We start from the raw sequence: 15273 nt of genomic DNA on the forward strand, positions 1-15273 counted from the left end.
CCAAACTAAGGGTATAACCAGTGACCAAAGCAGAATACTAAATTCTTCCATATCACAGGCACAGCTAAGTCAATATTTGCAAGGATAGGAAGAAGGTCAAGGAAGGAATATAGAAAAACACAAAAAGCAGATACATCTTTCAAAAGCAATCTTCCTGGGGCGCCTGGGGCAGCTCAGTCGGTTCAGCGTCCAACTCTTAATTTCGGCTCAGGTCACGATCTCACAGTTCGTGGGACCGAGCCCTGTGTTGGCCTCTGTGCTGACAGTACAGAGCCTGTTTCCCACTCTCTCTTCTCTCTCCCTCTCTCAAAGTAAATCAGTAAACTTTGTTTTAAAAAAAGCAATCTTCCTTACGGTTGTCAGACTTGTGTTTATATGATAATGTTTTAATTCAAAGACTGATTGACAGGAAACCATTAGCTAACTAAGAGTGTGGGTAGTTTGCAGAGAAGGAACAAAAGTCACAAATGATGGAAGTTTCGCGAACAATGAATCAGGGACTCTAAAGACGTTACAAGTCGCATCTGCTGCGATTGAGCGTCTGCTTCTGACACAACCAATCTGATAACCACAAGGCCACCAGACGAGGGATGACAAGGACGGTGGAGATGGGCCCGTACTCACCGTGGCCACGCCCCTGGTCTCCTGGTAGGTCACCTTGATGATGTCTGTGGTGCTGGTGTTGAGGAAGAAGTAGCCAGAGCCTTCTCTGATGTGCAGCTCAGCCTGCAAGGAAGGGTGGGCCTGGGTGTCGAAGACGAGGCTCCCCTGTGGGTCACGCCCAGGTGGCAGGTAGAAGGGACCGTACCTGCACATCGGGGTGGTTGTAGATGGTCACCTCTTCCGGGCTCACCCTCACGTCCTCCACCAGGATGAGTTCTATGGAGGCCGACACAGGCGTGAGAGGGTCGTGCTGAAGGGGTGAGGCAGTGCTATTAGATCCAAAGGCAACGGCCCAACCCTGGCCAGTCTGCGGGTCGCCCCCCCCACCGACCCCTGCCCTGAAGGAGCATAGAAACCCCAGGTCCTGGCGTCACCCCCAGGGCACTCATTATGTTGGGGACATAAGCCCCAGTAAAACCATCATGTTTCAAGCCCAGCTTAGAGGACACATTCCTTTGAGGCAACCAGAATTCTGCCAAGGCCGGTGCCCCACCCCAGGTGGCTCGGCCCCATGAGAGTGGTGATTCCCACGCACTTCAGGAAAGTGGGGGTGCACAGCAGATGACCTGCTGCAGTGCCCTGTGTGAGGGACGGGGACATGGGCAAACAGCATATAGGTGCTGAGAGGAGGAGGCGTGGAGGTGTCCTCACGGGGGGCTCATGGGGGATGCAGCACAGCCCTCACTCCCCTGGGTGCTGCCCGTATCCGTATGCGAAGCTGCTGCCTGTCCTTCCAGGGAGACTGCCGGACCCAACCCGGCCCTGTACTCACCTGCTTCAGCACCCGCCCCTGCCCAGCCCTGTGCTAGCCCTGGGGGTTCCACAGTGGTCCTCAGGCAATGATGCAAATTTAATCCAATGTCAGGATTACATTACAAGGGACAGTAAACGAATGGCCTGTGTCAGTGCGTAGGACAGGTTGTGAAGGCGGCGAAGGGCCAGGTAGGGGCGAGGGGGGTGGGGGGGGGGGACTCTCAAATGAGCAGACACCCAGAAGTGAAGGCGTGAGCAGTACTGCTAGAGAAAAGCCCACAGGCCAACGAGCCTAAGTGCAGATGCCCTGGAGGGGGAGGCCCGCGAGGCCACCCACGGCCAAAGGACTCCCTGTGCAGGTGGGGACAGACAACCCAGGGCTGAAGCCACCAGGGGCGTAGGTGTGCTCCTTCAGGGCCAGCCTCAGTGCCGCTCCCACTGGGGTCTCCACCCCCTTGCTCCCCATTTCAAGCCCCATCTGCTGGAACTTAGGGTCCCTTGGAACCCCATCCCACCCTCTCCTTCCAGCCATTATCTGCTGCCTTCACCCTACTCGAAACCCACGTTGGTGTGGGTATCATTCAGCAGGACCGCTCTTGGGGAGCCCTTCCATGCACCCATTTGCCACCCAGGAGCAGTGCCTCTGCGGGGGGCCCATGAGATGCCGGGGTGGGGAGGCTAGGGTCAGCGGGCCTTGACCCAAGCATACGCAGACGATGGCAACAGTCTGTATGTGCAGGGGTGCACAGGGGGATCTGAGGCCTTGGGCAGCTACTGTGTGCCCAGGGTTCAGGGACTGCTTCCCAGAGGCTGACACTGTGGCTGAGCCTAACAAACAGGAAGTAAGGGAGTGAGGGGACAGCATTCCAGGTAGCGGGGACTGGAGCTGCAAAGGCACAGAAGCCCGAGTCACCTGGGCACAACCTCGGGCGGGGTCTGAGGTCAGGGCCACGGGCGGGGGACAGGGGGAAACAGGCTGGACAGACGAGGCTGAGGGCTCCCAAAGCTGTGCACCGGGGCCTCGAAGCGACAGGGCCAGACTGCCTGAATGCCAGGCGTGTGGGGCAGGGGTACTGGCGGCCAGAAGCCAGAGGGAAGGCGCTCGATTCAGGGATGGGTTAGTGAACAGAGGGTGCGACCCAGCAAAGGGGCTCAGGACACTGGGAGGCCGGACAGGATGCGGGCAGACGCGGGGGCCTCCCCGCCACCGGCGGGCCTGGGGACGTACCGGCTGCACCACCCTGGCCGTGCTGAGGTGGGACTGCTGGTAGCCAGTCGCGGTGGCGGAGATGGCTGTGGTTCCCGACGCCTCGTGCACCGAGATGGCCTGCAAACCTGAGTCCAGGGAGAGGAAAACGGGTGTCGGGTTTTGCCCCCTGCCTCCCTGTGATTTGCAGTCTTAAATCTCCATAGTCCTAAACATACATCACTGAGTCTGTTTAAACTGCATGCACCATAAGAGTTAGTGGGCCCTGAGCAGCTTCGGGGAGCTGCACGGGACTCCATGTGTGGCTGCCAAGGGGTCTGTGAAGGCAGCATGACTCAGAGCAGCACGGGTCCCAGAGGCTGGCTGATCCGTACAACCGGGGATGGGAGACTCACCTGCCGTGCACCCTGAGCCCGTGTCCCCATCCCTGAAATAGAGATTCATTCCAGTTCCTGCCTCACAGAACGTCTGTGCAGGATCAAAGCAGAGGAGTGAACTTGCTTCCTTTCCGTTCTGGATAAAGGGGAGTCCCCGACGAAAGCCCCCAACAGCCGCCAACCCTCCTCAGCACCCCTCTCGTCTGTCTGGGGTTTCACGACACCCTGTCCTCCTGACCTGGGTCGTCGGGCTCACCACCCAGCTCACCGTGCAACTTCTTCTGGCCGCTCCCATCGTCCCGGGCCACCAGCTGCATGGGCAGGTCAAGGTTGATGCTGGCCAGCGACGGCCTGGTCGACTCCCATTGGATGTTCAGAGAGCTGAAGTTGTCGAATCTGCGGCCCTGCTGGTCGTAGGCGGCCAGGTCCAGCAGGGGGTTGCGGTGGCTGGAGACTGGAACCTGCGAGAAGCAAAAGTCAGACGTCGTGGCCAAGCCCAGGCCTGGGCACAGCCACTCTTGACCATGCGGTGCACCCTGAACCTGGCTGACTGCCTTCGGAAGGGCTCCCGGCATCCTGGCGATGGAGGGGGGCAAGTCACTGACTACTGCTGTGCAGCAGTCAAGATGCTTCATAGGCCGGTCCAACCTGGTGTCTTAGTCCACCCCGTGGTCCTCTAGGGGGGACCGGTTTGCCCTTTCAAGGAGGCCTTGGTGATATCTGAAAGCATTTTTGATTTTTATGGCTGGGTGGGGGTGCAACAGGCATCTAGTGGTAGAGGTCAGGGATGCTGCCTAACACCCTCTAATACACAGGACAGCCCTCAAGAAGTAAGGATCTGGCCCCAAAGGTCGGAGTGCCAAGGTCAAGACACCCCGCCCTAGAGCCCTCCCCCAGCCAGGCTGCTCTCTCCTTCCTCTCTTGGCCTCACCTTTCCAAATCCTTGCTACCTCCTCCCTGCCCCACCAAGCCCCTCCAAGAGGAAGGCTGCCCCCACCTGGGTTTCATAGGAACACCAGTTACAACCTCCAAAATGTTCCAGAGCCATTCAGCTTGCAAGGCTCCTTGCAGAGCCAAGTTCTCACCTGATCCTTAAATATCCCAATGAGATGGGAGCTGTCGTCCCTATATAAAGGGTGAGGAAGCAGAGTCCCAGGGAAGAAAAGGAACAAATAAAAGGCAACTCCGAGAATGAGTGGCACACCCTTCGGGGTTGAGCTCCAAACCCTGAATTACTAACCACTCTACCATTACCTCTTGCTCCCCAGGCAAACCTGCCCTGGGCAACCCAAGCCAAGTCGCCCTCCTTCCTCCCAGATGCTGGTTCATCCCCCACCCTCCCCGCCTCCTGGCAAGGGGGCAGGTGGGGCAGGTAGTGAAGCAGGGACCCTAGGTACATAGGCATCCACATCCCCCTGCCTGGCCTGGAAGCTCGGCCTGTCACCACCCCAGGCAAGCCAGTGGAAGTCACAACAGGACCCACCTCCCAGGACTCTGCTTTAACCAAGGGTCCTATGAGACCATTTGCAAGAGGTCGGCTCACTGTAACAAACGTGCAGGCAGGGACACGGGCAGTCGTGCGCAGTGTCCCCCGGCGTACCCACCGATGCACGCACGGGGCCAGGAGCGAGGACCGCACTGTTTTGGCCTTTGCAAGTTAGGAGTGACCGTGTCACTTGCTTTGACCCGTGAAAGGTGAAACGGGACTTGACAACAATTCCGGGGGGAAGCCTTAACGGCCAGAACACAACCCGCCAGGGAGTGCCGCCTCCTTCTCTCTGCAGTGGCACCCAACCACGTTCACCACGCCCTGGAAGGATGGGAACAGCGACATGAAGCAGGGACCCCCGCCACCACAGTGCACACGCAGGATGAGCAAGAAGTGCACCGTGCTGTGTGAATCCACCGCGATCTGTGCTTGTCTGTTCCCGCAGCCTCGCCTTGCCTGTCCAGACCGATGCTGTCACCGAACTACCAACCGGCACCGTGAGGGCTCAGCCACAAGTCCTTCTAGCTCTCTTGTCTCCAGAGAACACCGAGCCCAAGCACGCTGCAAATTTTCACTGCAGGTCACAGCCCAATCAACTGGGGATGCTGGCTTCGGTCAGGGGCTACAACCACGGGCAGGGACAGGAGTGGCCCCACTCTTTCCCAGAGATGCGTCCTGGGTGGGAAGCCGATGCCCTTCCCTCCCCCTGTGCTCCCAGGGAAGGATGTTAACAGTCTGCTCCAAGCATGCTTGGATCCTTCCAGTGGGCATCTGAGGGAACAGCATCATCCCCATTCTACAAATGGGAAGGCGGAGGCTCAGAGACATTAAGCAAGTTGCCCGAGGTCACACAGGTTTAGGGGTGGAACACTGTTGGTCTGGTTTTAAAGCGCACAGGCCTCCCCCGTGACTGTGCAGCCTCCCCTGAACGTGAGGCCTCTCCCCAGTACACCAGTGAGGCTCCATCCGAGCCCCCGCTAATCAATCTCCTGGCACACGACGGGTGCTCAGCCATAGTGAGCTGAACACAGGACGACCCGTGCAGAGGGCTGGGGTCAGGCCGGAGTCTGGTTCCACTTTGTCACTCTGACTGGTCAGCTCCATTCTGGTGTGTGGCCCCGCCAGTAATTTACTCAGCAAACACGTCTCGGGTGGCCTCTGGCTTTGGAGAGGTATAAAATTAAATTGATACTGTACCCAGGATGCATGGCAGGGATACAGCTTTCTGAAGGTCCCCTAGTGAGATCATAAATCGCAGGGGCCGTGCCCGATCGGCTCACAGCTCTGGAACTCCAGGGCTGATGGATCACACGGCAATTCTGTGTTTGAAGTCCATTATTTCCTGGCAAGCGGGATCTACGACACACGCAAGCCAATTCAGATCCGTGCTCTGCTGCCTTGACTGTCGTCTTTCCGTCAAGAGAGACAACCCCGTGCTGACCCAGAGGTCACAGCCAACAGACGGCCAGACACGGCTCACTTGGCAAATGCCCGACGTGCAAAGACAGGGAAGATACATATAGATCTGCCTGGTTTTTTCTTTGAAAATAAGAAGGTTTGACCAGCCTGGGGTTCAATGGGCTAGAGTCGAGCTGGGCAGACCGTCACTATGGAGGGGCACCTGCTCTCCAGGCCTGCACCACCCACCCCCCTACCCCCAGCCCCCTTTCTTCAGCAGTGCCCCGCTTGGCTTCTCCAGACATTTGAGCCTGCAAGAGTCAGGGCCAGAAGGCACAGGGACACTGGCATGGTGTGCATGTTTCTGTGTTCATTCATCCATCACATTTACTGAGCTCCTAGCATGAGCTGAGGTCTTTTCTAGAGACTCGCAGAGAATAAGATAAATATGTAAATTCTACAGCATTAGATGATGTGCAGAGCTTGGGGGCAGGGGAACAGGGAACTGGAATATGAAATGTTGAGGGAAGGGAGAAACTTTAGGTAAGGTCTAAAGGCTGAGTACTCCCTAACTGCAAGGGGTAACATTTGAAAAAAAAACTGAGGGAGGCAGGGAGGGAGGCTTGGGGACACAGGAGTAGAGAGAAGCCAGAGGGACAGTAAGTTCGGGATGCATGCAGGGCACGTTCTGGTATGCTCAGGGTATGACAGGGTGTCCAAGGACAGGAAGAGCAGGGTGGTGGATTAATGGGGACTGGAGCTCAGAGACTACGGGTTATAGAAGGGGCTTGGCTTTTGCTCTGGGGGAGCAGGAAGCTGTTGGCTGGGTCTAAGCAGAGGAGAAGGTTAAAGTGTAACATTTACCACTCACGCTTCTCCCCTACAACCCTAGGGGACTGCTGTCACCCGTTGTCATTCAAGGAGGAATTCAGGCCCAGCTGTCAGTGCCTACTGATGTCAGCTGCTGTCTGGCTTGTGACCTCACACTCGGTGGACCAGCAGAACGGCTTTTCCAGAAGAGTCCAGACTTAGCAGGACTATACTCTTTATAAAGAGGTAATTTGTTAATACATAAAAGTATTGGAGTGCCTGGGTGGCTCAGTCAGTTGGGCATCCGACTTCAGCTCGGGTCATGATCTCGCAGCTTGTGGGTTCAAGCCCGGCATCGGGCTCTGTATTGATGGCTCAGAACCTGGAGCCTGCTTTGGATTCTGTGTCTCCCTCTCTCTCTGCCCCTCCTCTGCTCATGCTCTGTCTCTCTCTCTCTCTCTCAAAAATAAATAAACATTTAAAAAAAAATTTTTTTTAATACATAAAAGTGTTTTAAAATGTGACCCTTTCAGGACATTCGCCTCAACAGCCCCCAAAGTCAGGAGGCAGAAAAGTCCTGAACACACAGATTTTCAGCTTGGGAATGACAGCCACCTGCTCCCTTCCAGTAACACCCAGGCCTGAGCTAGGGGTAAATGAGGCGTCATGGTGACAAGCCTCCAGAGGGGCTCTAGGCTCGGGGCCAGTTCTCCTCACCTGTCAAGAGGGAACATGGGTGCCGGGCCCCCATGGGGTAGGTGGGAGAATGCCCCGACGCTGGGCACAAAGCATCCTCATTTGTAACTGATGCTGTGGAGGCACTGACCCGTAAGGGACCGGCATTGGGGGCAGGAGAGGGGCTCACACGCCCATGTGCCTCCGAGCTGAGCAATCAGGAAAGCCTGTGAGAAGACAGAAGCCCACCAGAACAGCAGGAAGAAAAGCTAACTAAACTCGCAGGGGACATGGAGGCCAAGAGTCACACGCCAGACAGGCAGGAGTGGTCCCAAGTCTTAGACACTGGAGTCTGGGACCTCCCGCAAAGCATCAAAGAAATGCACTTCAACAAAACACAAAGCCATCCTCCTGCTTCACCCACGGGGAGCCAAATCCCAAATCTCTCTGCGGGTGGTGGGAGAGGCTGCCCACAGAAACAGCCTCAGAAAGCTTCCGTCAGGTGCACAGAGGAGATGTGCTGAGCGCTCTCAGGGCAAGCAGCAAAGAGGTGAGGGGCTCCCATCCCCAGAACGGGGCCCTCAGGAGCCACCAAGGAAGGGGGCAGCTGGACATGCCTTGGAGCGGGGGGGAGGAGCTGATCACAGGGCTGGCACGGGAGAAGAGAAGCAGCTGCGAGGACCAAAGAGGGGGCACTAAACTTGGGAGCCGGGTGGATGTAGGGCCTCTGGGACCCTGCCCACCTCTGGGCCTCATGGACAAACTCATGAAGGGGATGCAATGAGCCTGGCCTCACAGATGGTCCGGCGATGGGGAATAAGGCACACAGGTGAGAGCTGTGTGAGAGAACACACAATGGTTCTGATTGCTGCGTGGGCAGCAGGGATGCAGAGACCCCAGGCTAACCTCAGGGCCTTTGCACTTGCTGTTGTACCTGCCCGGAACACCTTTCCTTCAGCTCTTCTCGGCTGGCATCTCCTGACCCGGTATGTGCCCTCCTCACGGAGGCCTTTCCTGGCTCCATCTGAAGCGGCCTCCCGTGGCAGCCGTCCCGCACCCTGCCTCACTTTCTCCACGGCACTTCCCACCTACTGTCCGTCTTGCCTACTGTTTGCAGGCCTCCTGCTCTTGCTGTCACCTCCGTGGGGCAGGTGTCTCCCCAACCGGAGTACTCTTGTATTCTAGAACCCCGAGTTCTGTGCCTCACACTGAGAAGGTGCTCAACAAATACACGGTGAAGGAATGAAGAGAAAGAAACCTGCCTAGTCTCCACCTCTGTGAAGGGGCTGGGGGCTGGGGCTGGCCGGGAGGGTGTCCGTACCCCTGACCCTGAACAGCAGGGCTTCTAAGTCCTCCACATCTGTCGCCCGATCTCTGGGTGTCCTGGCGTGGAGGGCTAGACTGGCCAGAAGCCCAGGTGCTCCAGGCCCGTGGGTTCACCTTGCAGCCCCGCTCGTCAGAAGAACCCCCGAGTGACTTTCTTCCCCCTCCCACATTTACGTTTGAAACACAGCCCCCCTGATACGTAAAAGCCGGACAAAAGCAGGCCCCGTGCACCGAGGGGAGGTGGCACAGTGCTGACCCGTCCTCGTCACCACACCCCCGCCGCCCCCCGTGAGAACTGCCCACTCACCACCTGCTTGTTCTGCTGCAGCAGCGGGCACGACAGGTCCAGCTGGGGGCTGGCATAGACGGGCGTCAGGGTGAGCCTGGAGGGTGGGGCGCAGACGAACTTCACCACGGCGGGCTCCAGCGCGGGGAAGGGGTTGGTGACACTGGGCTTGTTCCCCACCAAGAGGGCGATGACCTGGCGGGGCACAGGAGCACTCAGGGTCCGAGTGCCTGCTCCACCGTGAGCCTGGCCTCCCCACCCAGCAACCTTGGACTCGGTTTGCTGCTCCGTAGAATGGGAAGGTGAGAGCTACCCCACCAGGGGGTTACAAAGGTCCAGTGACATACGTGTGGCAGCGTGTTCTTTCAACCTGCAAGAGGCCTTCCCGCAGGGGCTCTGATGCCCTCTACGAATGCCGGCCGAACGCCGCCTGCTCCGTGAGCCAGGGAGGAGGCGGATCGGTGATGCCTTGCAGCTGCGCAGGACCCTGCAAACACCTCATAGTTGACTGAGCAAATTCACAAGCCTGTGGGTTTTCTAAAGGAGGAGCCCACACTGACTTTGGAGGATTCATCACAGCAAGGCGCAGGTGTGGGAGGGCATGTGCCAACGGACAGAGGCCGGAATGGCAGCCGGACGGGAGAAGGGCCGTGGGGGGCCTCGGCCTGCACACCTTCCTTCTTGAGAGAAGCTCGGCTGGCCGCTGCAGAGGCCAAAATTAAAGGTGCCAGAAAAGAGGGAAGCTTGAGTCTGCTTTGAGAGCTGGGGCATCAGAAATCAAGCCCAGGCCCGAGTTTTATGACCGCAGCTAATGGTCCATCCCCAGAGAGTGCCCCAGGCCCCTGCAATGACACGCACTTTCTTTAGGACACGTGGTCCGGCCCAGAGCCCCTCAGCCTTCCTGATCCCGAGACAGGACGGAGGGCGGTTTCCATGCTGCCCTGCAGGCTCTCGGCCTCCACCCCGACGTCCCAAGGAACTGAGGCACACGGGAGTGGAAGGGTCCTGGAGGCGCCTCTGTTCAGAGGCCCAACCCCTATGGCCCAGGGGGGGATGCGGATGAGCAAGCCGAGTCAGGGAGAAGAAAGCTCTCTAGCTTAGTTCTGGACTGGGTTTCTCCTCATGGTATTATTACATTTCTTTTACTTATTAGTTAAAAAAGACAAAGCCAGCGGGAACCAGGGTCTTTCACTGTGCATCTTTTCTGCTCACACCAAGGGAGTCTCCGTGTGGCAAGCTTGGGGTACCCTTATGAAAGGGTACCTTGGTGGGGGGAGGGTGCATGTGTGTTTTAACACCAGCTGACACTATTACACATGCAAGGGGATTCTCCACTTCCCTGAAGACATGTGTTCTCTTTCTTTTTTTTTTTTTAATGTTTTTTAAATTTTATTTTAGAGAGAGAGGACATAAGAGTGGGGGAGAGGGGCAGAGGGAGAAAGAGAATCTAAGCAGGCTCCATGATCCGTGCAGAGCCTGACACGGGGCTCGACCCACGAACCTGGGATCGTGACCTGAGCCGAAATCAAGAGTTGGATGCTCAACCGACTGAGCCACCCAGGCGCCCCTCTCCTTCTTTCTTGGGTCACGCTGGCCTCCCACCCTCTTTCTGTTTCCCGGCTCCAGGGCACCCTGTGAATGGAGGGCTACATCCTTGCTAGAAGCAAATTGGCGGGCGGCCCTGAGCCTCCGGAGGGCCAGGCACAGGGACCGGATGGGTAAGCTGCCACCCCGTCCAGCCCAGTCCTTCACACAGGGGCTCTGGTGTGGCTCTAGCCCCAGGAGAGTTTGGCCACAGACGTGTTGTGTTTGGTCCACCCAGTCTCCTAATTTTTTCGGTTTTCATTCAGCATTGTGAAAAACAAAAATCAAGAGATTTCACAGAAAAAAAAAAAAAAAAAGAAGAAAAACTACTGGGATTCCTGGCTTATCCTGAAACACCAAAAACAATCTGCCAAATCTGGGCTGAGGCCTCACTCGTTTATGATATCCGCCTGAACCCCGGAGGCCTCTGACTGTGACCCCCGATCTCGTCCCATCCTCTGATATGGTGGCAGGAAACGATGCAGTCCAGAGAGACAAGAAGTCCCCCCACTAGTGGAGAGGGAGCTGAGACTGACTGGCTCTAGCAAAGCCGCCATGTGTCAGGAGGGTCCCAGCTGCTGCCCCCAGACCGACCTGCCTGTGTCTACTCAGTCCTTCCACCTCGCTGATCCTCAGTTTGCCTGTCTGTGAAATGGTGCTGTGAGCACAGCAGGGTACTCAGGCAACACGACTCTGCACCCCTCTCCCTCTGGGCAAGGTGGGTCTAGGGACAGCCCTGTTCTCACCTGCTCGCCCAAGGCCCGACAGGTCACGAGGATCCAGTGTTGCTGGTAATTCCGGGAGGTAGAGGGCCCAAAGAGAGCCAGACTGATGCTGTCTGTGTCCTCAGAGGTGATGTTCCGGAAGAATTTGGAAGGCTCGAGGACCCAGGGTCTGGGACCTCCTTCGAACAGCATCTCCTTTGAGGAGCCAAGGGTCACCAAGGCGACGGAGGAGGGGTCAACAGCCTGTGGGGGGGGGGGGGCGAGGGGGAAAGGAGAGGTAGCATTCCTCTGGGAGGCCTGTGCAGGTGAGGCCTCGCCCTGCTGCCGACTCGCCCCTGCAGAGGTCAGGCAAGCCCCAAGTCCTCTCCGGAACTCAGTCTGCTCATCAGCAACACTACCAGGACTGTTGTCAAGATCCAAAGGCATAGGAAGGCTCTGGGAAGAACTGTGTCCTCACTCTCTGATATGCTGCTGAGGGGAGGGCTAAACAGACTTGCCTCTTCTGTAAAATAATCAGTAAAAGCCTTGAAAATACCCACAGCACTTGCCCTGGAACCCAGGAACTCCTCAGCTGGAATCTAACCTAAACAGAACAGGAAGGACAGAAACAGATTCACCCACAAAGAGACGTTCGTCACACTATTACCTACAATAGCAAATCCTAGGCAACAATCTGAAATCCACAGTGCGGGGCTGGGTAAATAAACGTGGTACATCCACACAATGGGAGGTTCCACAGGTCCCCGAGGCAGCATTTACAAAGAGCCGGATACAAAACTGACTCCAGTTTGATCACAGCCACGTGGCTTTAAAAAGCATAAAGCCATCCTACAAAGAAACACACCAGAAGACGGAGGAAACGCAGGCAGCCTGTCCTTGCGGGCGGTTTGTTTCCTTCTTCCTCCACAGACTCTCCCACACTTTCTACAACGTACGGATAAGCTGTGGGGGAAGGGGAGGGGGCAAGACTTTTTTGCCTGTTTTGTCCCCAGCACTTAGAACAACAGTGCCTGGCCCATAGTCGGTGCTCAATCATTATTTGCTGAAGGAAAGAGTGAACGTTAAGTCCTAAAAGTACTCAACAAATAAGGACAAAGTAAAATAACTTTTTAGGAGCGCCTGGGTGGCTTAGTCGGTTAAGCGTCCGAATTCAGCTCAGGTCATGAACCCGCGGTTCGTGGGTTTGAGCCCCACATCAGGCTGTGTGCTGACAGCTCAGATCCTGGAGCCTGCTTGGGATTCTGTGTCTCCCTCTCTATCTGCCCCTTCCCCACTTGAGCACGTGCTTTCTCTCTCTCTCAAAAATAAATAAGCTTTAAAATAAAACAAAATAATTTTTTTTTTTATAAAAGCCCTCATCTGCTTTCACAATCTTTGTGCTGGGGTCCCAGGGCCTCCCTGCACAGACAAGGGCAGAGCTTAGAGTCTATAAGAAAGGGTGCCATTCCCATCCAACATCAGGGAGAGGGCCAGCTCCGCCAGGAAGACGTGGTTTGCTCTGCCCAAGGACACCTCCCTCCACAGACACAGCTGGGGTCTCTTTGAGGGGTCCTGCAGCCTTGCTCCCTGGCTCCCTGCTAGGGCTTACCTGCTCTGCTCCAGAGGGTCTTGCTGAGGTTGCCCCAACTACTTACCAGCGGGCTTCCCTGTTGGACCCCACTCTACCCTCCAAGAACTTCCAGATGTCCCTTCTGAAAGCACAGATCTGACCCCGTCACTCCTGCACTAAACCTGTAGCACCTGTTGTCCTCGGAAGAAAGGCTTAGTTAGCCCAGGATTCGGGCTCTTCCAGGGTAGCCCTCGCCTCATCTCTCCTAGTCCCACCTTTAGACTAGCCCTCACAGAAGCCACCCCACTGACCCTGTCCCCTTACCTACTCCTTTCTCCAAGAAGCCCCCACTTCCTCCCTCACCCGATGACGTCCAGCCTGCCAGGGCAGAGAGCTCATTCTCTGGTCCCTGCTTTGCCTCGTGTCAGCATACTGCAAGGAAATGGATTGGTCTGGGGACCTACCTCCCTGATCAGCCTAAGGGCTCATTAAAGGTAGGGCCTGCTTTCTTCTATAACCACAGCAATCAAACTGTATGAGAAATGAAAAACGTAGAGAAAACAAGAATATTTTTTTAAAAAAGACAGGGGAAATTACAACGACTCTGTGGTACTATTTCTTTTTTTTTTTTTTCTTTTTTTAATGTTTATTTATTTTTGAGAGAGACAGAACGTGAGCAGGGAGGGGCAGAGAGAGAGGGAGACACAGAATCCGAAGCGGGCTCCAGGCTCTGAGCTGTTAGCACAAAGCCCGATGTGGGACTCAAACTCACAAACCGTGAGATCATGACCTGAGCTGAAGTCTGATGCTTAGGCACCCTGCCCCTAGATTCTTTTCTTTTTTTAATTTTTTTTTTAATGTGTATATATTTTTTGAGAGAGAGAGAGAGAGAGAGAGAGAGAGAGAGAGAGACAGAACATGAGTAGAGGATGGGTCAGAGAGAGAGGGAGATACAGAATCCGAAGCAGGCTCCAGGCTCTGAGCTGTCAGCACAGAGCCTGACGTGGGGCTTGAACCCATGAACCATGAGATCATGACCTGAGCCAAAGTCAGATGCTCAACCAACTGAGCCACCTAAGCGACCCCGTGATACTATTTCGTAGCCATATGATTAGCAAGAATCTAAAAGTTTGAGCACACACTGTGCTGGTGAGTATGCAGGGAAATGTGCGCTCTTTTTAAAGAATTTATTGGGGCGCCTGGGTGGCTCAGTCGGTTAAGCGGCCGGCTTTGGCTCGGGTCATGATCTCACGGTCGATGAGTTCGAGCCCCGTGTCAGGCTCTGTGCTGACAGCTCAGAGCCTGGAGCCTGTTTCAGATTCTGTGTCTCCCTCTCTCTGACCCTCCCCTGTTCATGCTCTGTCTCTCCCTGTCTCGAAAATAAATAAAACGTTAAAAAAAATTAAAAAAAAAAAAAAAGAATTTATTTAGTTACTCACTTTTTTACTTAACTTTTTATTGAGATATAATTGACATATAACATAGCATTGGTTTCAGATGTACAGCGTAACAATTTGATATTTGTATAGAGACTTGACCTTTGAACTACGCAGGGGTTAGGGGTGCTGACCCACCCAGCACGTCAAAAGTCTACATGTGACTCTTGACTCCCCCAAAAAGGAATGGAGGTGAGATTTCTAAGTATCTCTCTCTCTTTTTTTTTTTAAGTTTTATTTACTTATTTTGAGAGAGAAGGGCGAGAGAATCTGAAGCAGCCTCTGCACTGTCAGCTCAGAGCTCAATGCGGGGCTCAAATTCAGGACCCAAGCTGAAACCAAGAATTGGATGCTTAACTGGGCCACCAGGCACCCCTAAGTATCTTTCTGATATAGCTTTAACTCTGGAACTATATAACTTACATGTACATAATAATAAAAACAAGAACCAAACCCTAAAACTGACACCTGGAAACAGACCAATGTGTCTGACAGATGGGTCATTACAAAGCTGCAGTGACTAAGTGTGTGCCTGTCCCCTACTCTTGGCCTCAACGATACCTTAACCTCTCATGATTCCCAACGTCTTCTAGAACAAGAGTTACAAACACCTGTCCCCCCTACTGCCTTTCAACAGCTGGCGAGGGTGGGGGTCCACAGAGCCGCTTCCTAAGGTGGAATCAGCACCAGGCAGTAAAGGGCGCCAGGGTCCATCAGCTATGTCTGCTGTGGGCACGGCACAGATGCACACAGGTGCCGTGCCTGCATTAGCCCGGAGTCCACCTGGGCAGGGGCCGCTTCTGGTTCAGAATGGCCAGCATGCTGGGAGTATGGAGGCTACCGCTAACACAGATCGAGGGAGTCCTTAGTTTAATGCCTAGAACGTAGAGTACCTGACAGCTATGTCCAGGTCCGGCTCTCCCAAGCTCTCCTCTCCAAGAATCCTTGGAGCCCTGAGTGTTGGTGCTGCTTGAGGCAGAACATCCAGTCTCCCA

At 55.3% G+C, this 15273-nt stretch overlaps 1 protein-coding gene across 4 annotated transcripts in view; it reads right to left on the reverse strand.

The window, feature by feature from the left end:
* NUP210 (nucleoporin 210) overlaps nucleotides 1-15273 on the reverse strand; it is a 109177-nt gene that overhangs the window by 39143 nt on the left and 54761 nt on the right. For 3 of the 4 annotated variants that reach the window (XM_040491858.1, XM_040491860.1, XM_040491861.1), the window contains exons 15-20: nucleotides 11315-11536; nucleotides 9006-9179; nucleotides 3269-3461; nucleotides 2645-2751; nucleotides 809-913; nucleotides 625-726 (exon numbers count right to left, since the gene is read on the reverse strand). In XM_040491858.1, coding sequence (XP_040347792.1) covers nucleotides 625-726; nucleotides 809-913; nucleotides 2645-2751; nucleotides 3269-3461; nucleotides 9006-9179; nucleotides 11315-11536 — 903 coding nt within the window. The remainder of the gene's footprint in view (nucleotides 1-624; nucleotides 727-808; nucleotides 914-2644; nucleotides 2752-3268; nucleotides 3462-9005; nucleotides 9180-11314; nucleotides 11537-15273) is intronic. The other variant, XM_040491859.1, reaches the window with a different exon arrangement.

The sequence above is a fragment of the Herpailurus yagouaroundi genome, unplaced genomic scaffold (assembly GCF_014898765.1).
Source record: "Herpailurus yagouaroundi ecotype Mexico unplaced genomic scaffold, PumYag 183, whole genome shotgun sequence".
In the NCBI taxonomy this organism is placed as follows: domain Eukaryota; kingdom Metazoa; phylum Chordata; class Mammalia; order Carnivora; family Felidae; genus Herpailurus; species Herpailurus yagouaroundi.